The sequence below is a fragment of the Oryctolagus cuniculus genome, chromosome 15, assembly GCF_964237555.1.
Source record: "Oryctolagus cuniculus chromosome 15, mOryCun1.1, whole genome shotgun sequence".
Classification (NCBI taxonomy): domain Eukaryota; kingdom Metazoa; phylum Chordata; class Mammalia; order Lagomorpha; family Leporidae; genus Oryctolagus; species Oryctolagus cuniculus.
The window spans coordinates 64,857,458-64,882,002 of NC_091446.1; the positions used below are offsets into that span (position 1 = coordinate 64,857,458).

The window sequence follows — 24,545 nt, forward strand, 5'->3', positions numbered from 1 at the left end:
CCTACCCCGGCACCTCCACAGATCCTGTGATAACCACTGAGGCCTGCCCACCAGCCAGAATATCCTGGCTTAACTGGGATCCCAGGCAGCTGGGAAGCCCCGGAATGTGGCGACAGCACCAGCTGGTATGGAGAGGCCTGGCACTGAAGTGGAAGCGGTGCCTGGGAAGCCGTGACGACAGGAGCCTTCGTCCCTGATTCCTGCTGGCTCCCAGGGTTTTTCCCACATGGGGGTCCTATGGGGCAGATACACTGGAGAAGCTGTGGGGCTGAAGGCACAGGCCAGGCCCTGCCAACAGGATTCATCAAGGGCTGCATGGGAGGCATGGACACAGAATGGTAAGGCCTCCAAGAAAGATCCAGGACACTGCCTCTGCAAGCTGAGCTCAGGGAGCTGGCCTCTTCTCCCGCCTTCTGCCCTCCCCAGAGTTCCCAGCCCTCCAACACTGTGTCCAGAAGCACTGGCATCTGCAAGAAGTAGAAGGAGCAGGTATTATGGCTCCTCCTTCTCTCCCAGCCACCCCCTCCTAACATTCTAGTTCGCACCTCAAGCAGAAGGCGCTCCCTTGGAAGAGCCCAAAGAGAATACAGGCAGCCTGGGGCTCTGCCAGGAGCTCAAAGTCCTCAGCACCATCCAGAGGTGGGGGACCCCAGTCCTCCTTCCTGTTCTTGGCTTTGCAAAGCAGAGGCTAAGTTAGGCTTTCCAAGGGCCCTTCAAGAGATCCGTGAGACCTCTCCTTTTCTAAGCAACTCACCTTCCCGGCCCCCACCACAGAGCCCCTGGGGGTCCCAGCCTGGGGCTGGGAGGTTTAACTGAGAGCCCTGATCACTCTTCCCCCAGCAGCGAAAGGAGCAGGAGCAGCAGTTCTGCCATGCAGGATGGAGAGTGGCCAAGCGGGACAATGGAGGGCAGGGACCCTGGGGGTGCACACAACGCAGCCTGCTCTACGGGGATGGAGAGCGGCAAAAGCCCCAGGAGGCCTGGGAGGGAGAGCAAGAAGAGGAAGAGGGAAGGAGCAGGAGGCAGCCAGGGGCAGAGGCGGAGAAGCTGTAGTCAGGAGGTACCATGGCCGTCTGCAAGGGCGCGGGCTCTTGGGCTGGGCTTACGAGACTGTTTTTGTTGTTGCTCTGTGGCTGAGACAAGAAAACAGATGGTTTAGTTCCTCTGGAGTCACCAAAGCCACGCCGGTTTGACTCCCAGACCTCCCTTGCCCCCTGGCCTGGCCCAGAGGAGCCAGGCCTGAGGTGGCCTCTGTAACTCTGTGCACATGGGAGCGATGGCTGCAGAGATGGTCAGAGGACGGGAACGTTAGGAGGGGCCCAGAGAACCGTCCAAAGACTTGTCTTCGAGCTTCCCTCTGAAGTCTCTGCTTATGCCAGGTGTCGTGTCACTGCACAACCGTACTTGACCCAAAGAAATCAGATCTTCCCACTTTACAATGGGAATGGACAGTGGTTTATAAGAAAGCAGAACACAATTCAGAAACTCTGGTCCCCTATCTGAGGGCAGCCTCCCGATGCCCTTCAACCCAGCACCTGCATTTCCTTCGCTTTAAAACACCAGCTTGAAGAATGAGCTGCAAAGACGAGGAAGGAAAAAAGAAAGAAGGCCAGGCCTAGGAGATTGTGCAGAGAGGAACGAGGTGAAATTTCTACTTTGGATACAAAATGCATCCATGGATTCCAGGGAACAGAGACAGGGTTCTGTTGTTCACCTTTCTGCCTGGGAAATATTGGACTTGATCAGTTAGAAGAGGGCGGAGCTCCAAGGAGAGGCGGGTGAGTCTCAGCAGAGACTATGGCTGCCATTCCAAACCCAGCCCCTAGAAAGGGCAGGCTGCCCAGGGGCCAAACCTCCCAACAGCAACCCAACCACCAGGGATATCTCCTTGCCTTGCAGAATGTTCCATGGAGTGTCACAGTAAGGGGGAGGTGGGGAGAAGATGGCGAGGAAGGGAAGAGGCCAACCTCCAGGGAATGGGGCCGTATTGATGCTGTCTGCCTCTTACGACTCCCTAACCTGTGCCCTTGGTCTCACTGGGAATACCAGTGGAGTCAGCAGCCACTGAGGAGCAGCCTGGTACCTGCAAGTCCTTCAACAATAAACGGGCACCATCTGTGCACAGAGTGCAAAGGAGGACATGCTGACAGCCACAGCGTATGCCTTCTCTCCTAGGACACACACGGACAGCATCCAGACTGTCCTGTAGTTTACCTGGAAGCCTCTTATATCAGACTGAAGCCACCCCCAACTTGCTGGCAATGGCTGAGCCATCCCACAAGTCAAGGCTGGGCATGGAAACTCAAGCCAGGCAGCAAGTGTTACAAGCCTCCACCGAACTCTGCAGGCCTGAGAAGAGAGGTCCCAGTAGACAGGATGTGGCTACAAAACCATCAGCGCTGCTCTCTTCTGTTCCCATCAGGGAAGTGCACCGCCTTCCTGGCCCAGCCGCTGCCGGCCGCTGACCTCCTGTTCACAGCTGGCTCCTCCAGGCTTCTCTGCCAGCACAGCCCCACTGGGACCAAACCTTTGCTGAGGGCAGGGATCCCAGGGAGCCTGTAAAACCTTCCCTGTCTGCAGAGGGCTGGGGATGTTGCCCCAGGGGCCCCACCTCTGCTGCTAATGGATGGTTTCACAACAATACAGATGGCTGTGTTCCCCTGTCCCGTGAGAAAAAGGCTGCACTCACTGATCTTTCAGCTGTTCCCCCTGAGGGCCGGGTGGGCAGGAGGAAAACATTGTGTGGGACTCGCACAGGGGAAAACTCAGGAAAGCAAGACACAGAGCCTATAACTAGCTCCTCAGCCCACCCCACCCCGCTGCCCACTGACTGCCAGTCTCAAGGAGCACCTGCCAGATGCTCAGGGCCTCTCTTCCTGAGCAACACAGAGGGTGGGGTCTCTCCCTGTGTGTGCCACTGGCCCCAAGTCCCTACTAGCTTCGCTTACTGCCCTGTGCTGCTGGGGGCCAACCAACCTCCACAGCAGGGCTGCCATACCACGCTTTGCAATGCCCACTCCTTAGGCCACTGGGTGACCTTGGGCAATGGCCCCCCGCCTGGCAGGACAGGCCACACCTGCCCACACAGCACAGACATGCAGTGAGGATGAGTGAAGCACACGCACATGGCAGAATGGGTTTGCGTGGCTGGCAGACGGGCGCAGGCAGCATGGAGTGGGCGATGGGTGGGCAGGCAAGGCTCACCATTAGGTGCACGCTGGAACTCGACTTCCTTTTCTGGACACACCACAGCAAGAGGGAAAGAAAAGGGGAAAGAGGAGGTAAGAAGAGAAGCACAGAGACACTGCAGGTTAGTGCACCAGCGTGGGCTCTGCATTAGGGAGAGAAAAGAGTAGAAGAAAGGAGACGAGGAGTCTAGCACCAGAGGAGGTAAAACAGCACGTGTGTTATACAGACGGGCAGGCTCACCCCTCTCCAGACCCCGGAGGGGAAGACCTCCTTTGCTTTCAGGTTCACAGACACGGATTAGTTTACTCTGAGATGCCTCAGCCTTGCCCTGAGAAGGGTTCTTAAGGAGATGAAAGCCCCAGTCTGTAAAGGCAACATTTTGCTTCAAACTTAGACTTGGGTTCATATGTCTAGTTGTCTCAACAGTCGTGTATTTTCTCTCCTCACTGGGTCTGTTTGAAATCTGGGTGAGTGGCTACCAGGTAAATAGTAAAAGTTACTACAGGCTGTCCTCTGCTTCAGAAACGGTGGATTTCTGAACCTAGATTTTGCTGTACCCTTAAACTGTTTTTTCAGATAAAGGTGAAGAGCTTCTGAAAATCATGTAGCAGTTAGATGCTGGCCGCCCCTCCTTCATCGGTACTAGCATGCTTGTTTAAACGAGTCACATGTTTTTTTTTGCATTTAGCAAAGAGTGGGCAAAGGAAAAACAGATATACTGGGTGTTAAAGGGACAGTCATCACAAAGGTGCAGAAATGTAGGCCCTGAGCAAGGCTGAAAACCACTGACTCCCTTAGCTCAATCAGATGCTCAGACTTCATGTTCAGATGCGAAACAAGAGCATCAACACAAAGACCACATGGAACACGGGAAATACATCTCTAAAGACGTCTGAAAAGTGAGGGGGAATTGTAAATTTCCCAGCTGGCTCACTTGGAATGAGCGAGTCTGCTGTCTGACACTGCACATTCATGTAACAACATCCAACACCGACTGATGGCTCTACAACACGCGATCAATTGTTTCCGCCCTCAAGGGGCTGGCATTTTACTTAAGAAATTTGGGAGAAAATATTATAATTAAAAGGAATGGGCTACAAATACTTACAAGAGTCCACAATTGAGAATTTGGTCTAAAGAGATATAAAAACCTAAATATAATGAGGCCTCTTTAGCTTTCGAATATGCTGAAATGCTAAGATGAGATTTGCCTTCCAAAACGGTCCCTCAACAGGAAGGAGCTGCCTGACACTCCCATCCATCCCCCAGCCCTTTACCCAGCTAGAGTGTGTGTAAAGCTCTGAGGAGGGCCCACGTCGCAAACATGAAATGCTCATGGCTAGCATTCAGCCAGCAAATGCTTGCTGAGTTGAACTGGATTTGCTGACTCTGGTTCTTCCCCAGGCTAAAGCAGAATGCAGGTTTCTAACTTGCCTGGGCACTCACCCTCCAGCTTGGTCTTGATTTGCAGAAGCTTGCTGCCGAAGGCTGTGGCAGGTCAGCGGTACCTGCACCCTGCCTTAGAGCAGAACACACGGGGCTGGGTTCAGCCTCATGGCGGACAGCATTCCGAGTCTCCTGAGCTGACTCTCTCTCCTGAACCGCCCTGCGTGAGAACCCACCATCACCCTTCTCCACAGGCGGCTGTTTCGCACGCTACTGAACACTGTCCGTTTCTCTCTCCACGTTTTCAGCCGAGCACTTTTCTCAGCCAGCACACAGCAGCGTCGTTCAAATGCCGCGTGAGGTTGAAGAGCCACACGAGGCTCTCTCACTTTTCCTTCTGAATTATACATGTATTTAAAATTGTGACCTGGGAAGGGTTTGAATCTCTTTTCTATACTTAATTTCAACAAACAAATACCCAAACCCAAACAGAACTTAAGGAGGTACGATTACCTTCCTCCCCGACCCCCACCCCTTGTTTCTTTAGAGACTGGATGACCAGTCCAGAGCGCACAGGTTGTCCTCACAAGTGACCCACTTCTGCACAGACCCCAGGTCACTGTGTCTGCCTTCAAAGGAGCCTAAGCAGAATGGAGTCAGCAGACTGAGGAGCGCAGACAGACACGTTGCTCAAACCAATGCTAGTACCTCGCCTATCTCACAGAACAGTGAGAAAGAAACCTCCCTGTGTTCACCGAAGCAGTAAGGCATTGGGGAAGGTGGAGCTGAGGGAGATGGGGGTAAAGGAATTCAGGATGCTTCCCACCTAACACTGATCATCACCTTGACCTGCAAGAGCCCAGAAGGGTCCAAACCCCCACATCTTGCTTTGTCCTCCTCCTTCTGGGATCAGCCTTTTCAGGGAACTGCATCTGTCCACTGTTACCATAAAAGGCCCGCAGCCACATTACAAACAATTGGAAAACAAAGAGGGAGAAAAACCAGACTTCTATCACTCCTCAGGTCTCCCTTCTTATGCAATTAAAATTATAATTATACAGATTTATGCCTTTTTTTTTTTTTTTTGCCAGGCAGAGTTAGACAGTGAGAGTGAGAGACAGAGTTATAGACAGTGAGAGAGAGAGAGAGAGAAGGGTCTTCCTTCTGTTGGTTCACTCCCCTAATGGCGGCTATGGCTGGCGCTGTGCCAATCTGAAGCTAGGAGCCAGGTACTTCCTCCCAGTCTCCCATGGGGTACAGGGAGCCAAGCACTTGGGCCATCCTCCACTGCCCTCCCAGGCCATAGCAGAGAGCTGGACTGGAAGAGGAGCAACCGGGACTAGAACCTGGGGTGCTGGCGCCACAGGCGGAGGATTAACCAAGTGAGCCACGAGGCCCGCCAATTTATGCCTTATTTTAAAAACAAACAGTATTTTGATTTTTTACTGTGATTATAACAGTAATACCTGGTTTACATGAACAAATATAGGAAAGCATATTAAAAGAAACCAAAAGGTTCCTAAATTCCCATCACCAAGTGAAGTTATTAAAATTTCAGTGCTTTTTTTTCTGGTTCTTTTTCTACCCACCTATTACATACTGAATAAGTATCTACGTTTTTTTTAAACACAGCTTAGGTGACAGTATGTGTACTCTTTGATATCCCACTTTTCCCATGCAATACAAAGCACTGCTGTCACGACATTGTCTTTGAAGATTAGTAACTCTAATGGTCTATTAAATCAATTCCCATAATTAGTCATTCCCTCTTTGGCTTTTGAGATTGTCTGGAATCTTTTTACGGTTGTAAATAATGCCAGGTTGACTATCTTTCTGCTTGCAGCATTTCTCTATTTTCAATTATTTCTTTACAAAAACAGTGGGGAGAAATTCACAAAAGTGGGGTCCCAGGATAATAAAGGCAGGGACATTTCTATGACTGTGGATCCACAGGCTGTTTCACAAAGGACTATTCTGGTTTTCACTGCCATCACTCACTTCAGAGCCAAACCACAGAATGTTGCTTCAACTTGCATTTCTCTGACGCTAGTGAGGCTATACTAGTGTAGCTTTGCCACATTGGTTATCCAGTTCTACTTTTTTTTACATGGTCAGCTCATCTTCGTTGATCATCTTTCTGCATCTTTTTCTTTTTTTCTTTCTTTTTTCTTTTTTTTTTTTTTTTTTGACAGGCAGAGTGGACAGTGAGAGAGACAGAGAGAAAGGTCTTCCTTTGCCGTTGGTTCACCCTCCAATGGCCGCCGTGGCCGGCGCGCTGCAGCCGGCACACTGCGCTGATCCGAAGGCAGGAGCCAGGTACTTCTCCTGGTCTCCCATGGGGTGCAGGGCCCAAGCACTTGGGCCATCCTCCACTGCACTCCCGGGCCACAGCAGAGAGCTGGCCTGGAAGAGGGGCAACCGGGACAGAATCCGGCGCCCTGACTGGGACTAGAATCCGGTGTGCCGGTGCTGCAAGGCGGAGGATTAGCCTAGTGAGCCGCAGCGCTGGGCCTTAGGGGGAATTCTTATTTGTTAGAGAAACTCTTTGAATAAAAGTACTACTAACCCCTCCCAGCACACCTCATGTGAACGTTTCCCAGCCCATCTGTGGCCGGCCTTTCACTTTTGGTTGGTCATTTGCTTTTCATTTCATTTTTAAAATTTGATTTATTTGAAAAGAAGAGAGATTGAGTCAGACGAGAGACTTCTCCCATCTATTGGTTTACTCCCCAAATGCCCTCAACAGCCATGGCTGGGTCCGTCTGAAGTCAGGAGCCAGAAACAGCATTCCAGGTCTCCCATGTGGGTGGCAGAGACCCAAGTACTTACTTGAGCCATCATCTGCTGCCTCCCAGGCTGCGCATTAGCAGGAAGCTGGAATCAAGGAGTGGAGCCAGGACTCAGACTTGGGATGTGGACAAGCTATGCCCAACACCTGCCCTTCAATCCCCTTGAAAACACCTGCATTTTGGTCTCTGGTCCCACCACGATATTGAAAAATGCTTTTCAAAATTACAAAATTAGCATAAAACTCACTGAGCGCATATCAGGGTCAGACACATACCAAACAGAAGGCTAGGCTCCCCAAACACGTTCTCACTTAGAGCAGTTTATCTTACGGTCTGCCTGCCAGGCCTTCCTTGTAGGATCTCACTTTGATGCACCCCTCTCTTTCTCCATTTCCTTCACTGAGCCCTCTTCTTTTAGCCCCTTATTGACAGGTATCTTTGAAATGTGGCCTCTATCAGACTCTTAAACCTTTAAGTGGTCTGGATTCATGTGAGGGAAGGAAAATATTAAAATCCCAAGATTCAGCTTCCTACCAAAGGCCTACAGAATCTGAATTCCAAGCTGGATCCTGGAATCTGTATATCTTAAACTAGCCCCTTAGGTGCATGATTGGCCCTGACGTTCATCTTTGGGACTAGCATCTAGAAAGTTCTGCCAGAAATCTAGTCCCTAAAAGCTCCTCTATCTACTCTCTCCCTTCAACCTCAGCAGTTACTGCTTTATTTCAGGCCATGAGCAATGCTAAGCCTCTTCTCCAGCCTGCAGAAGCTACTGCAGTTCCCAGAATCCCCGCTGTTTCAAACCTGTGTATCCTCATGTGTGCTGATTCCCTCCTGGAACGCCCTTCCTGTGCCCTCCTCTTCTTGACCAGGCAAAACCCAACAGTCCTTCTTCCAATTCAGGGGCCAGGCCATCTCTGTCGTGAAGATTTCCTCTTCTGGTTTCAGTGTTCCTCTCTCTGCTCCCCTAGCACCTGCCTTGTGTACACCTACACCAGGACTTTAGCAGACTGCACTCCGCAGAACTCCCCCACTGTGAACACCTTGAAAGGTGGTAATGCCACTGGTCTCCCAGCTCACAGGGGACAGCAGGCAGCTCATAAACTGAGAAGTGCACCCATGTGATCCACTCATGTGAGTCCCAAATCGACACAGCCAGTACTGCTGGCCACTTCCCTGGGCTACACAAGATGTTTGTCAGGGCTAGTAGACATCTCTACTCAAGTACTCCATCACTCCTCAGTTACTTTCTTCCAGCATAAATGGACATTTCTCCTGCTAGGGAATTTTACATATTTATTTCATTCATTTGAAAGAAAGAGAAAGAGGGAGAGAAAGAGAAAGAGGGAGAGATAGAGATAAAGAGAGAAATGGAGACAGAGAAAGCGTTGGTTCATTCCCCAAATACTTGCAACAAGTGGGGCTGGGCCAGGCAGAAGCTGGGAGCCTGCAACTCAATCCAGGTCTCCCAGGTGAGTGACAGAGACCCACTTACTTAAGCCATCACCTGCTGCCTCTCAGGGCATGCATTAGCAACAAGCTAGAATCAGAAGCAGAGCCACAGCTTAAATCCTGATACGGGATGCAGGTGTCCTGCATGTTGTCTTAACTGCTCTGCCAAGCGCTCACCCCTGGTGATGTTTTCTGAATAAATTACCCCTCTCTATTTCTAATCACCTTTTCTCCTTCACCTACCCCTGGATTATGACAGACCCCAACTCACAGCTCCATGTCTCGTTCTCTTCACCCTTATGCCCTCCCTCAAATCTTTCCTACCACTGCTCTTACCACAGCTTCCCTGCTCAGTGGCCTCTATGCTTCCTGAACCTCCAATTCCACCCAACCAGGCTGATCCAGCCACATTTCTGACACCTACCACACATCCACCCTGTGTTCTACTTGTGCAGAAAACATCAGTAGGTATGAGAATCCATAGAAACATGTGGTGTTGCTTCTAAGTTAGAGAAGTAATATTTTGTTTACAAAGAAAACATGTAGGTGTACACCATAAAAACAAAGGAGTGTCTGCCTGCACCTCCAATCCTATACCCTACAGGCAATCCCTGACTTGGTTCTCATCTTCCTATGCCCCTGAAGCTTTATCAACAAGTTTTCCCCCATACACTTCTTAGACTGAATCACCCCAGGTATGGTCCAATGCTTAGGTAACTCCAGCTGTGTTCTTCTGTATCCTTTGTGTACTTCGCAGAACTGAGTACAATGTCAGACCTGTGACAGGTACTGATGAAAAACTCTGTAAACATTGACTGATTTTTGCTTCTTCCACTCAGGCAGAAATATCCAACTAAACACATCTCTTTTTTCTAACTTGGCCCCACCCATCTAGCTCACGCCCAGAATGGAAGGGGGCTGATGGGGGTGCTGCCCGGCCCCACCAGCTCCAGGTCAGCAGGTGTGCACAGAGCCCAGGCTCCCTCCTTGGGACAGAGGGACACAGAAGCAGGCATGCAGAGAATGAGGGAAAGAGGAAGGGGTAGGGGATGGGCATGTGTGTATATCTCAGCTGTGTGCACGCAAGATCCCAAGAAAAGACCCAATCAAAACTTTTATTGGAGGTTTGAAGGTTTGGATAATTTCACGGTTTGCAATTCTCTACTGTGGGAGTTCATAGGCTTTAGGAGAGCATGAATTCCTATTCTGTGCCCCAGCCCCAAGACCCTTCTGTCTCCAAAGCACCCACAGCATGCCTTGGCCCTGGGGCTTCCCCCAGCTACCTCCCTTCTAACCAACAAGCAGCCACTGGAGCATGGCTTCCGCCTAGTGGTCCCTGCAGGCCCCTGGTCCATTTTCTTTCCCCAGAGTCATAGAAAAGGTTAGGATATGTCATGCCCTTGACCTTTTTCTGAAGAGCCCATGCCTTGAGAAGGCTTAAGACTCTTTCACTCAGTGGTATCTGAGCTGGGTTCTGTTTTCCTTAGAGACCAACAGAATAGTGGTTTCAGGTTCTGAGTCCTGCACCCTGCCTGAATCACCAGGGCACACTTTGCTTTCATTTCATTAATTTAAAAAGAAAAAAGAAAAACATTCATCAAATGAGCACAAAAAAGCCAGAGTCAAGCCGTGGAGAGGCCGCGGTGTGTGGAAGCCACACTCAGACTGGGCTCTGGCGGGCTGTAACTTGGAGCACTCTCCCAGAGCCATTCCTATCATGCCGGGCTCAGAAGCACCTCTCCCCTCCTCCCGCTCAGGCCAGTGGAACCTGCTGTTCTGACCACCAAGGCTTCTGGTTTAAAGCAGAAGAGCCAGGATAGGAATGTTCCCAGGAAGAGGGGATGAAGGTGCCAAGAATTCCCCAGAGTGGTGGCTGGGAGTGGGCAGTCTTGACCAGAGGGCTGAGAAACACCTACCTTGACACCACCATCCGACTTCTTGTTCAATAGGCTTTTGGCAGCTGTGAAAACAAAGAGGAAAATCATGTCTCCTGCACTGCACCCTCTCCCCAGCCTCAAGTCCGGCAGCTGGATCCACAGGCGACTGCTGTGTCTGACGAGGGGGCCAGGGCTCTCTGAAACCCGTGAAGCAGGGTCCTTCCAAGTAGTCCCTCAGCAAGAAGGGCAGTCGGAGCGGCACGCCCGGCATCTCCTCCGCCTCGCAAGAGGCCTCGGCGGAGCCAGACACACTGTGCTTAGGAGAAACCGCGCTCAGTACTGGAGCTGCCTGGGGCAGTGGGAGCCGTGCCTCCGACAGCTTCCACCTGCTTGGGTGAAAGGGGGAGGGCTCCATCCCTAGATGCCTTGGAGGATCTCTGGAAGGATGCAAGACATCTCCTGAGTGTTTCAAGGAACAGTGTCACAGTTCACGAAGGCGACCAGACGTGAGGACGGACAGACAGACACAGACAGAAACCAGGACCACCTACAGGAGGGTTTTGCCAGGGGGTTGAAGCCTTCACTGGGCAGGTCCTCACCAGGTTTCCTGGGTCCTAGCTGCCACCCTTTCCCCAGAGTCCCCACTTTGCCTCCATGAGCAGGAAGGGCTGGGCAGAATAATCCATCAAATACATTCTAGCCAGGCATGGGGGTGAAACTCAAGGCTGGTGACTCTTGCTGGCCATAAAGGTTACAGGAAGGCAGCAGACAGCCGGTGGTACAGTCTGGAAGGCAGAGGAAGATGGGCTCAGCCAAACTGTCTGATCCACCTGGACTACCTTGGGTTTGCTCCATCTGCCAGTTGTGTGACCCTGAGTGAGTGACTTAACCTCTCTGAGCCACAATTTCTTTATAATATTGGACAAAATAGGGCTAGGTCACAGGATAGAAGTGGGGATCCAAGGGGATCACACCTGACAAGCCATTAGCAGAGTGCCTGGCACATGGCAGTCACTCAGGTTGTCACCAGTGAGCCTCTCTTCTGTCCCACAGGTGGCCATTCCTACCCAAGCTATGTCCCAACTCTCGCCAGTGAGAACAGGGGTCCTTCCATCACAGGGTTCTGGCTCCGAAACATCTCCAGTTACACTGGATTTTAAAGTTATTTTTAAAGTGGATTTATTATTATGCCTGAGCACCTACTGATTAGGTGCTTCTCACACACCAACCAGTTCTCAATCCTGGTTGCCCATTAGAATCACTTGGGGGAGTTTAAGAGTGCTTAACAACGCCTATCCCATCCCCTAAGGAATTCTGATTTGCTTTGTCTGGGGTGGGGTCCCAGCAACAGATTTTTTCTTTCTTTTTTAAACACATGCCCAGATAACTGATTGTCCTGTGCAGGCAGGGTTGAGAGAGCCTTCCACGTATAATGATCTTAAGCATCGCCATGGGTTTTTTTGGTTGTTGGTTTTTTTTTTTTTTTTTTTTTTTTAATCTCCATGGGGTGTTTTTTTTGTTTGTTTTATCTCCATGGGAGAGCTGCCATAACTTGCTCAGGGTGTGGCAGGGCTAGGATCCAAACCCAGGGACTCTGAGGCTTCTGCACGCCAGAGAAGGTCAGAGCTGGAGGCCTGCAAATGCCAGACTTGGAAATTTTGAGAGGCGTGGCTTCCTCTGTCGGGGTCTTAAGCCGCGCTGCAGAAGTCTAGTCCCCGCCCTGGGCAGCTTGGGGCCCAGCCCAGGGCTGCTGTCAGCTACAGTCCTCCCAGGGAGGTCAGGTCCTCGAGCCGGCGGGAGGAGACGCTCGCCTGCCCAGCTCCACGTCCCCAGGCTTCTGCCTCCTGAGAGCTGGCAAGCGCCCAGCATGCACGGCTGGTTAGGGGGCTCCGTAACACCAATGCGCTCGCAGATGCCAAGTTAGGTGGTCCTTCTGGCATGCCCATCTCAGCCCGCAAGCATGGGACTCGTCTCCCTGGTGAGTGGGCCTGGCATGCTGGCCCTCCGGTGGGGTGGCAGGGAGCCGAGGCAGGCGGTCGGGGAGGACTCATGCCACGTACCTTGCCCGGCCAGGCCGGCGGCGCTCGCGGCAGGCGAGGCGGGGGCGGAGCTCTGCCTGCCAACTGAGGGGATACAATCTCTCAGTGCACAGCGCTGCCGCAAAGCCACGGGGGCGTCAGCAGCCAGCATGCCCCAGCGCGAGGCGCGGAACCCGCTGGCTGCCCACGCACAGCAGGGCCCAGGCGGCGTGGCCAAGCCAGCCGAGCCGGGGGAGCGGAGGCGCCGGGCGGGGGTGGGGAGGGCGGCTGATGATGCAGGTGCAACCAGCCCTGCAGCAGTCTGGGGGCCTGAGAGGACAGGGCTGGGGCGGGGATAGGGCGTGGGTAAAGCCACGCTGCACTTGGTGGACGTGGCTTCGGTGCGTCTCATGACCATTTCCCGGTGAGGTGCCGCAGGGAAAAGCCTGGTTTGCTAAGAGGCTGGTGCCCTTGCTGAGGTAACCGAGCAGCGGAAGGCTGTGTGGACACTGGGCCTCCCCGCGAGACCTTCCCTCCCTAGGACCTACCTGAGCGCCGTAGCAGAGAGCCTGGAGCACTCAGCAGCCCCTCCCCCTCATGGCCCTCGGGACAGCAGAGGGATTGGCTCTGGGGGCCCAGGAAGGGTCCGAGGCCTTTGTGCAGCTAAGAATGCAGGTGGACCCAGCTGCATCTACCCCACCCTCTTCAGAGACACAGGTCCCTTCCCTCTTAAGGGATGGGGCCAATAAAGACACTTTTCCCAGCCTGTATTTCACAGGGTGCTAGAGGTGAGGATGCCCAAAAAACAAGTCCCCAGATAGAAACCAGAGGCTGCTGAAGGAACACATTCTAGAGGCCCCGACTGCATCACTAGCTGAGCTACCAGCATCCAGGACTGCACCGCACCTCCTGTTTGGGGTCATCTCAAGGAACACACGGGTGCTTTTCCTTCTTGGTTACATCTACAGACACCTCTTTCAGCAGAAGCTTCCGGAGACTGCCTGTCCCCACCTGGCCTGGAGACCGGGCAGAAGAGGCCGCCCCAGAACACGTGGAAGCGTCTGGGCGGAGGGAGGTCTCTTCTGGCCCAGAGTAAAGTGGGCTCAAAGGCCAGACAAGGTCCAGGTAACAAAGGCAGGAAGCTGTTTAGGGATGAATTAAAGTGCTTTTTCCTAAGGGAGAGCCCAGTTTCCTGAAACCAGGGCACTAGGTCCTGAAATGAGGGGGAGGTAGCTGTGGAGGCCCGAGGTCACGAGACAGGGCGCCTGCCATGGATTGGCTGGATTGGCACCTGTCTTCATATTCCCATGATTGAGAGAGGAGAGGGGAAAGATCATCTAGGGGCCCTGAGTATCCTCTAAGGTGGCTCTTAAACCCAGTGGGTAGAAGCTGCAAGGAATTCGAGGACAAGAACCATGGGGTAGGGGCCAGCACTGTGGCATAGTGGGTAAAGCCGCCACTTTCAGTGCCAGCATCCCATATGGGCGCTGGTTCGAGTCCTGGCTGCTCCACTTCCAACCCAGCTCTCTTCTATGGCCTGGGAAAGCAGTAGAAGATGACCCGAGTCCTTGAGCCCCTATACCCGCGTGGGAGACCCGGAAGAAGCTCCTGGCTTTGGATTGGCACAGCTCCAGCCAGCCGTTGCGGCTAACTGGGGAGTGAACTAGCGGATGGAAGACCTCTCTCTCTCTCTCTCTCCCTCCCTCTCTCTCTGCTTCTCCTCCTGTCTCTGTGTAACTCTTTCAAGCAAATAAATCTTAAAAAAAAAAAAAAAAAAAAAAAAAAACCTGGGATAGGGCTGCAATTGCCCACCTGCTGGAGGTGGCCAGCCACACCTTCCCGTTTCCAACTGTGAAAGGAGACTCCTGAACCACCACCTTCCCCTCATGGGTCCCCAAAGCACAAAAACAAGCCCAGATCAGGGGCAAGGGGATTGGCCTGAGGCGGGGTGCTCCCCTGGCTCACTGGCTAGCTCGGACATTCCACGGCCCTGTGGTAATTCTCAGACCAAGGCTCTGGAAGCACTAGGCCTTGCTGCCTGTGGTGTTCTCAGAGCTCAAGCACTTGGGTTACCCAGAGCCAGCACAGCAGAGCCTCTGGGACTGCAGCTCGGGGTCAACCTCTGCCTAGAAGTGGCGGCCCATCCTGAGCAGTGGTACAAGCCCCTGTCCACGGCAGTGCAGGAGGAAAGCAAGGGAGGGAGTCTTGTTAGGAGGATGAGAAGGGTGGGTGGGGCTCTTAAACCACAAGAGCGATGCTGGGGGGTTAGAGGGAGGGAAGCCTGGGGCAAACAGCAAGCCGGGAAGGCACCCCTCTGTCTTCAGTTAAGCCTGGACATGAATCTTTTCTGCACAGGAAAAGCCACTGTGCTCCCAACTGAGGGCCCACGGGGATGGGGTACAGGGTGGGGGGTGGGTTTTGGGAGGGGAGTGTCTTGCATCTTAAAAAGAAACATCAAGGATGATTTTCAAATCACTGGTCTCCCCAGACTCCTCATGCAACTTTTCCCTCCCGCTTGCTGGCCTGTTTCTTCATTTTTGACAGCTGGTGTCACGGAGAATGTTTTAAGCACAAGTCACTGCAAAAGGTTTAAGCATCTAGAGCAATTCCTATTAGTCATCAGTGTGTGGACACGGTGGAGTTCAGAGATCGTCCCAGGGGCAAAGCAACGGTGCTGACCGAGAAGACTCCCTGACCCTCATCTCCCTCTTCCCCCAGCTCCCGAGGACGACTCGCACCCTCAGAGTTCTCCGCGTCTCCAGAAAATGCAGTAAGAATCTGTAGGGACAAGGAGCCCCAGCAAACCCCCCTTCCCCAGTGTTTCACCAACAGGATTCGGCGGCGGCAGCCCCTCAGAACGGAGTCCTCGGTCATCCTGGCCAGAGAGCTGCCCGCAACACCCAGCACTGCGTGGGCTGGCAGCCGCCTGTTCCTGACCCACTCACCTCGGCACATTAAAGTGCGCAGCTGAGAACACATACCTGAGAAGTTCCTGGAGACCAGCATGGTCGTGAGGATGGCACCCTGGGGAGAGAGGAGGGTCCTGTGAGTTCACCTGGGCCTCAGAAAAGGGTAACCTTGTCTCAGGCCAAGACAGCTCCTGGCTGGAGCCCAACAACACCAGGTACAATCTTCACAGTTCAGCTGCAGCCAGGAAGGGGCTTCCTTCTGTGGAAGGCACGAGCTGCGGCATCTCACCGTGGCCCCACAACCAGACTCACCTTCAGTTTCCTCCGGGCATTGAACTTGCGCAAGCACTCCACGGTCTCCTGGCGATGCATCATGGAAGCCACCGTGGCTCGTTGCTGGAAGCCAAACAGACAGGCCCGTGAGCCCCCAGTCTAGAACCTCTGCCCCTTACCATGGCCCCAGTATCGATGGCCATGCCTAGGCAGGGCTCGGCCACCCCAGAGTTGCTCAGAGGCTAAAATGAGGTCACTGATGTGCAAATGCTTTTAAAACAAAAGCACTACCCAAACTCAAGGTTACGTGAGGACAACTTGAACATGAAAACACCACTGATAACTGATGGCCGATGAGGGTGCCAAGAGACGGCTCTAATCTTTCTTGGGAAGTGGAGGCTGCAGAACAGAGCGGGTGCCCCGCGTGCTGCGATCCTCGCTCGGGCACTCCCTCGGCACTGGTCACCAAGCACCTGCTGCATTCCGGATTCTGAGGGGTGAGAGAGCAGCAGGGCTCCTGCTCTCGATTGAGAACGTTCATTCCTTCCCAGATGCCAATGCTGCCCCACTACATCCTGAATTAAACTGGGATCTAAGATGTGAACCGTCTTTACCTTGAAGCATCAACTCTTTTTTTTTTTTTTTTTTTTTTTTACAGGCAGAGTGGACAGTGAGAGAGAGAGAGAGAGAGAGAAAGGTCTTCCTTTTGCTGTTGGTTCACCCTCCAATGGCCACCGCGGCTGGCGCGCTGCGGCCGGCGCACCGCCCCTATCCAAAGGCAGAAGCCAGGAGTCAGGTGCTTCTCCTGGTCTCCCATGGGGTGCAGGGCCCAAGCACTTGGGCCATCCTCCACTGCACTCCCTGGCCACAGCAGAGAGCTGGCCTGGAAGAGGGGCAACTGGGACAGAATCCGGCACCCCGACCGGGACTAGAACCCGGTGTGCCGGCACCGCAAGGCGGAGGATTAGCCTATTGAGCCACGGCGCCGGCTTCATCAACTCTTTTCATCATTCTGGATGGAAATTTTTCTTCAGTGCATTTGTTGTTAACTTCCTTGCGTCCCCCTGCATTTCCTTGATGACTCAGGGTCATCAAGATGAGCATGAAGTATTACATAAGGTCCTAACAGTCATGTCCTCAGGGGTTAGAGACATCCAAGCTTGCAGGGGGTGGGGTCACAGCGATGACCCCCAGAACATGTCTCTGATTCTCGAGTGCCTGTTCTACACTGCTCACCCTCTCCCTTTGGGGCTGCTTTCTTGACCAGCCTGTTGGAAAATACACCCCAAGACTGGTAGCCTGGGGCCCACAACCCCAAATCCTTCCCCTCATCCTTGGTCACTCCCTGTCCTGGTTCCCGAAGCAGTGCTTCCCACCTTTTCCATCTTCCCGAGTCTCTCACTTCACCTCCTCCTCCTCCGCCTCAGTGTAACCGTTTGCACAAGCAGAAATGAAAGCTTGTCAAGCAAGAGCGGCTTCCACTTCAGCCTCCCACCCACAAGCAGATCTTCCCCTGCCTCCAGCCTCGCCCGAGTCCCCGAAGCACCACTGCTCACGCCCGGGGTGGCCCCTCGTCCTGGGCGTGAGAGGCCCCTGACTTTTAGCTGTCGAAACCTTGCTTTCTTGACTGGCCAATGTTTTCAACTCTTTCTTCTGGACTAGATTTTTCTCTGTCGTCTGTAAAATTATATTTAAGCTTCTCCTTAAATAAAATCTTTTAAAAAAAGACTTGAAACTGCCCTGTGCCATCCTCTCCTCTAGGGAGTACACTCGTCTCCCCTTCACGGCCTGGTTTCCGGGGCCCCACCCACTCTTCGCCTCCCTGAGAGCGGCTCCAGTCTATTTCGCTCTATCCCTGCAGTGATGACACAATGGTCTCTGGCTGCTCAGAGCGGTGGCTCAGCACCTCGCTCGCCCCTCCAGGCACTGCCTCTCCCTGGCTGAGACCTGTTGCCTCAGATCTTCTGAACCTTCTGCTGCTGATCCTCCTTCAGGATGCAAGCTCGCAGGCCCAGTCTCCCTGCCGTTGATGCCGGCGTTTAGCGGCCCTCTGTTCTCCCACCGAAACAACGCGAGCCCACAGAAGAACGCAGGCAGCATCACAACCAGCGCCTCTGTTCTGACAGTCTTATCATCGGTACGAAACTGCCATACAACCGACGTTTCCAACTTTCCTCTTCTGACTTCTAGAACCATATTTCTTTCTTTCTTTTTCTTTTTCTTTTTTTGACAGGCAGAGTGGACAGTGAGAGAGAGAGACAGAGAGAAAGGTCTTCCTTTGCCGTTGGTTCACCCTCCAATGGCTGCTGCGGCCGGCGCGCTGTGGCCAGCACACCGCGCTGATCCGATGGCAGGAGCCGGGTGCTTCTCCTGGTCTCCCATGGGGTGCAGGGCCCAAGTACTAGGGCCATCCTCCACTGCACTCCCGGGCCACAGCAGAGAGCTGGCCTGGAAGAGGGGCAACCGGGACAGAATCCGGCGCCCCGACCGGGACTAGAACCCGGTGTGCCGGCACCGCAAGGCTAGAACCATATCTCTACCTGCCCCCCACCCCATATGTCCAGCTGGAGGCCTTCAGACACCAGGTTCTCTCCAGAGGCATCAAATTAAAACCATCATTTCTCACATACCAGCTCCTCCTCTGGGGTTCCTATGGGTCAGCAAATGGTCTGACTCTCACTAGTTTTGCTCAATTTCCCAAAACTGGCAGTCAAAGATTCCTCCCTCTCTTTCGTTCCCCAGACCCAACTGGTCACCAAATCCTTTTGATTCTGTCTTCCAAATATCTCTTGAGTTTGTCTACTCCTCACCACACTGCCCACTCGCCCAGCTCTGCCCTCAGAGGAGACCACATCTGGTCTTGTCTGGACGAATGCAGCAGCTTCCTGAGTGCTCTGCCTACAGCCTCTCTTCTTCAATTCCATTTTCTACACAGCTGCCAAAGCGATCTTTCTGAAAGTGCAAATTTCATTCCCTCAAATGGTTCCCTATGCTTTCCGAATAAAAGCCAAATCCTTAGGGAGAAACTCGCATGTCATGGAATCTTCTTAGCCATATTTTCTTGTATTCCTATAGTCACAGCTTCATCTACAATCAAACCACTTAACATTCCTCAGATTTGCCACAATTTCCCACGGCCTCTCACCCTGGCCCATGCTAGCCTCTGTCTGCAGGGTAACATCTTAGGGAACTCGTAGTCATCTTCCAAGAATGAGGACAAAGGTCACCCCCTCCACGCAGCCTTCCGTACCTCCCTGGCCCACAAGGGGACAGCAGCAACGCCTGACCTCTGGTTAGCTTCTGTTATGTACTTGTCACAATGTAGCAGGGCTGCCTGTCTGAGTATCTCTCTTCCCAGGTAACCTTTAAGGTCTTTGGGGGTAGGGACCAGTGCCTTAGTCATCTTTGTATTTCCCACACCTGCACCAAAGTGGCATTCAACAAACACAGGAAAGGACAAATAAACACACACAGCATGGTTGCCAAGATGTCCCAAGTATACTAGATCTTTTTTCTTTGACGGAAAGTAGGTATTTCAGTTTGGCAGAACTGCACGAAAACAGTCTGTCAAGCCACACCCACATTCTCAGGGCCCTCCCAGGGATTCGGCATGGCAGCTCGGCCACTGAGCTGCAGGATCATGCTCTTTTTAATTGCTCCGAGGCCCCTGTGTTTATCTGTCAGGTCTTGGTAACAGCTCCATTAGAGCTGTGTAAGAGCTGGCTCGGAGTGTGCCCTGAGCTTGGCACCCACTTTGGGTTTTGTCAACTGCTTTCCATCATCCACTACTGCAGTCTGCAACCGTCAGCCCAAGCCCTCACATAGTAACGGAACCAAATCACAGCCTGACGACAGTGAGTGCGCAAGAAACAGGTAAAGATCTGTTAGCCTCCCCGTGCCCCTCCCCCCTTGATATGTGTGGACCTTGGGCCCCTCCCAGGCCCTCTCCCTCCTGCTGGGTCCCGACTCATGGCCTAGATTGATTCCCTGCAGGCAGAAAGGACGGGGGTCGTGGTTTACCTAAGACCCGTGGAGGACTGACACCACAGAACTCTTCGGCCCCAGGTGAAGACACTTACGCAGACCCATGGGTGCTTGAGAGCCTGGTCAGCCGTGATGCGCTTTGCCGGGTTTATGGTCAACATCTGGTTGATCAAGTTCTTGGCTTCAGGAGTCACCGTATCCCATTCTGGCGATGGGAACTACGAAGCAGGAACAGGGGGAGGAGTGATTTGAAACGTGTGAGCCTCACACCCCCGAACGCAGGCTCTGTCTTCATCCCAAATACTACAGTTGGGATTGTCTGTGGTACCCAGAGCTACTCAGCAGAGAGCCGGAGAAGCCCTGAGAGTACCCCAGAACCTGTGTCAGCTTAGAGACTGGGAAAAAAGACAGAACAATCATGGTTAGGATGCCAGCACATGACAGCAGAGCCGGAAGGGGACTCCGGCATCCTCGGGTTCAAGCCCATCTCTCTACTTAGGAGGAAACAGAGGTTCAGTGCTGTGTCCGGGTACCACTGCAGTGGTGGGAGCCTCTGGATGTCGCCTCCCTGTGTCACACTCCAGGCGGCCTCTCCACTCCTTGTAAATAAGGATCAAAGTGCTTCACTGGGCTTCTTAATTTTATAGCTACCAAGAAGGCTGCCCAAAAAAGTGAGTTGTTCCCTGTGAAGTGGGGTGGCAAGAATTGAGCCCTGTATGCCCGTCCCTGGGTCCTCAAAGTCCCCTGACAGCCCCCTGTGTCACGTGACACACTGAACACACCCCCTTCCTTGGACAGAGCCCGAGGGGCAGAAATCTGCCCAGCCCGGCCTGGTTGCTCGGCTCTCCAGCAAACCGGTCCTTACATCATAGGCTCCAGCCTTGATCTGCTGATACAGCTTGTGCTGATCCTCATCCCAGAAGGGAGGGTATCCCACCAGGAGGATATACAGGATGACCCCTGCGAGACAGAACACACAGGTCACGGGGGTCAGTCACCTACTTCCCTGAGGAACCAAGAAAAGCCATGCAGGGCTCAGAGCCACCCAGAAAGGCAAGGGCCAAACCAGAGTTGGAAGTGGGTGCCAGCCAATACTGCTGTGCCGCTAGCCCCTCCTGCTACACCTCACTCCTCACGTCACCAAAGTCACATCAGGGACTTCTTTAGGCACAACCCATCCAAGGCGTGGGCAAATCCCTCTCCAAGAAGCAGAGGACGTAATCCAGGAAGTACGGGGAGGGGGAGTGTGATGGGAACAGCCATCCCAGGGGATCAGAGCAAACACCGTGATTTCACATACACCAGGCACCATGGCAAGGAAGCGTGACGCCTCTTTCTCGCCATCACTGGAAGTCGAGGGCCCTTAACATAGGAAAGCGGGTGGCATGGAGTGGGCTTACCGCAAGCCCAGATATCCACAGGTTTTCCATACGGATCTTTCCTCAAGACCTCAGGGGACAAGTAACCTGGGGTGCCAGCAAAACCTGTAGTAGAAAAGAAGGTAGAGGCACAGTGAACCCCCCTTTTTTTCTCAGTAGATCCACATCAGCAATTCCCCCTAAGTCCCTTCTCATTCCTGCTATTTTTGCTATGTAAGCTTCTAGCACACAGACTGCAAGAAATGGCAGGCTGGGCTTCTTGCAAGTGCCTGGAATCTAAGCCAGAGGGCAAGTCTACATGCCTACCAGGAACTCCTAACTCCTCCCCAGAGCTCGCAAGAACGTAGTGCTGACAACAGCTGGACTCGCCATACTGAGTCACGTAGGGCCAGGCGCAGTCTCTGTGCCCTCCCACCCTCCTCCAGTCTCCAAGGAGGCCAAGACCATTTAGGGTCTGGCTTCTGGTTCTGAAAGAGGAAGGCAGATCAGGAAGAGGAGGAAGGGCGGGGGTTGCATTCCGGGAAGACAGGGTCACCCTTACCAAACCAAGCCTGCTGCTCTCCCTGTACTTCGATGGCGAGGCCAAAGTCAGCCAGCTTGACGGCGGCACCCTTGCATTTACTCGCCAGCAGCAAGTTCTCAGGCTGCAGAAGGAACAGAAAATCTTATGAGGCAGCCACCCTGTAGCCCAGAAGGAGCCTAGTTTGGGCCCACGCAGTACCAAGATCTGGCACCAGGTGGCGCCAACATATCACAAGCTGGAGGCAAGGGATGCGGAGCCTGGGTTGTACCTTCAGGTCCCTGTGTACAATGTCATGCTGGTGAATGTGGTTAACACTCTCCAGAATCTGGTGTATACAGTGGCTAAAAGAGCAGAAGGAAAATAAATGTCAGTGCATGGTTAAACCACCTCATCCACATCTACACGCTGCAGACTAATCGCATGGGGAACGGTGGGTCCCAGGTTCACAGAGAATCACTGAATGACGAGCTAGGACTTTGACCTCATCTAGTTCAACATACCTTGAAAATCTGTTTTGTTTTATTTTATTTTAAAAAGTTTATTTATTTTAGAAACAGAAAAACGCAGAGAGAGAAAGAGGAGGGAGGGAGGGAGGGAGAGAGAGACAGGGACAGAGAGACAGAGCTCTCTTACCCACTGGAACACTCCCTAAATCTTTGCAACAGCCAGGGCTGGACCAGGCCAAAGCCAAGAGTCTGGAGCTCAATCTGGTTTCCTATGTGGGCGGCAGGGACCCAGATACATCACCACTGCCTCCTAGGATCTACATTAGCAGAAGCTGGAATTAGGAGCAAAGCCAGGACTCAAACCCAGGCACTCTGATTTGGGATGTGCGTGTCCCAAGTAGTATCTTAACTAATAATTCAAGCACCCACCCCTTCATTTTATTTTTCATTAAAAGAATTGTATATATTTAAGGAGTACAATGTAATGTTCCAATCCATGTACACACAGCAGTGATTAAATCAGCTTACTTTGTATATCCATCACCTCACGTTCCTTCTGGTGAAACTATTTAAAATCTTTCATTTTCCTTATTTTGAAATATATATCATTAATTCCCATCAAAGAGCTGTGCAACAGGATGCCAGAACTTTTTCCTCCTATCTAACTGTAACTCTATACCCCACAGCCAAGTCTCCCCACTCCCTGTTCTCCACAGCCTTGGTGACCACCATTCTACTTTCTACTTTTATGCAACCACCTTTTTTAGATTCTACACATGAGTGAGATCACAGGGTATTTGTCTTTCTGTGTCCGGCTAATTCCACATCACATGATGCTCTCCAGGTTCATCCACATTGCTACAAACGACAGAGTTCCCTGCTTTTCTCAGGTTGACTAGTATTCCATCGTATTCATAGCACGTTTTAAAAACCTATTGATCTGTCGCGGGACACGCAGCTGATTTCCCATCTTGGCTATGTGATAGTGGCGTGAAATATGGGAGTGCGGGCTTCTCATCAACAAACTGACGGCAGCTCCTGGGCAACCTCCCACTACCGGCATTCCTGGAGAATTCTATTTTCCTTTCTTTCTTTCTTTTTTTTTTTTTTTTGACGCATATCTGTAATGTTTTCCAAAATGGCTGTACTCATTTATGACACCAGCAACACGACAGAAGGGTTCTCTTTTCTCCACATCCTCATCAACACTTATTTTACACGGAGAGAGCCGAGGCACAGACAGATTTGGTGCTTTTTTCAGTCACCTGCTACACAGATAAAGACAGAGAAGAGACTGGAAAAGGCGTCCACCTTGCCGCCTTTGTTCTGTAAGGGTCCAATGCAACCGATTTTTTTCCAAGAGGCTGGGAGAAACTCTAGTCTCCTGAGAAAGATGAAACCATTTAACCCCATTCCTTCTTTCTCCTTTCCCATACAATAACTTTTTTCTTCGAGAATGGGATTGTGCCAGAAACTTAGCATGGAGAATCTAAGTCTCCTAGGTTGTTTTGGGGAAGGGTGCGCTCATTTGTTTATCTGAACATCTATGGAGTACCTAAAAGGCATTGAGCTCGGTACCACAGAGGATATAAAGAGGAACAAGAGCCAGTAACTGCCCTTAAGGTGATCACTCAGCAGGGCAGATACAACCAGCACACTGATACAGTGAAGTGATGGATTAAGAAGGTTCCAAATGGGACACCTAGAAGTATTTCTGATGACTCCGGGAGGAAAAGACAAACTAACCCAGACTTCGATTCAGTTTCTGATCCTTGAATCAGACTGTCCATCTTGCAGGCCATTTTGGTGGCCCTGTGGTCACACTTCTGGCAGGGAGAGTGAGCAGTCTACAGCAGAGGTTTCCAACTAGGAGGTGAGTCTGTCTCCCGGGGACATCTGGCAATGCCACAGCCATTTCTGATTGTCACAACTGGGAGGTGAGGGGAGAAAGTGCTACTGGTATCTAGTGAGCAGAGGCCACGACGCCTCCATGTGTTTAAGACGGGGGCTGGCATTGCGGCACTGCAGGTTATGCTGCAGCCTGCACCACCAGCATTCCACGCTGGAGCACTGGGTCAAGTCCTGGCTGCTCTGCTTCCGATCCAGCTCCCTGATAACGCACCTGGGAAGGAAGCAGAAGGTGGCCCAAGTGTACTACGCAGGAGATCCAGATGGAGTTGCGGGTTTCTAGCTTCAGCCTGGCCTATTAATTATCACAGCCATTTGGGGAGTGAACAAGCAGATGGAAGATCTCTGTCTCTCCCACGCTGTCACTCTGCCTTTCAAAAAGTAAATCTTAAAACAAAAAATGCCTACCATG

General features: G+C 52.3%; 1 protein-coding gene and 1 long non-coding RNA gene across 48 annotated transcripts in view; one reads left to right on the forward strand and one right to left on the reverse strand.

Moving 5' to 3' along the window:
• The window catches only part of CAMK2G (calcium/calmodulin dependent protein kinase II gamma), a 57,499-nt gene that overhangs the window by 10,070 nt on the left and 22,884 nt on the right, over nucleotides 1-24,545 (reverse strand). For 8 of the 47 annotated variants that reach the window (XR_011382173.1, XR_011382175.1, XM_051823065.2 and 5 more), the window contains 11 exons: nucleotides 22,048-22,120; nucleotides 21,798-21,900; nucleotides 21,278-21,361; nucleotides 20,743-20,837; nucleotides 19,973-20,095; nucleotides 15,933-16,016; nucleotides 15,693-15,735; nucleotides 12,754-12,816; nucleotides 10,733-10,776; nucleotides 7,405-7,449; nucleotides 1,065-1,133 (listed from right to left, as the gene is read on the reverse strand). Coding sequence is in view for 43 of the 47 variants with exons in the window: in XM_051823065.2 (XP_051679025.1) it covers nucleotides 1,065-1,133; nucleotides 7,405-7,449; nucleotides 10,733-10,776; nucleotides 12,754-12,816; nucleotides 15,693-15,735; nucleotides 15,933-16,016; nucleotides 19,973-20,095; nucleotides 20,743-20,837; nucleotides 21,278-21,361; nucleotides 21,798-21,900; nucleotides 22,048-22,120 (826 nt within the window). In the remaining 4 variants the exon portion in view is untranslated. 47 annotated transcript variants of the gene reach the window in all.
• LOC138845380 (uncharacterized) lies at nucleotides 12,408-16,502 on the forward strand. The gene is made up of 2 exons (XR_011382441.1): nucleotides 12,408-12,671; nucleotides 15,430-16,502. It is a non-coding gene; the product is annotated as an uncharacterized lncRNA (long non-coding RNA).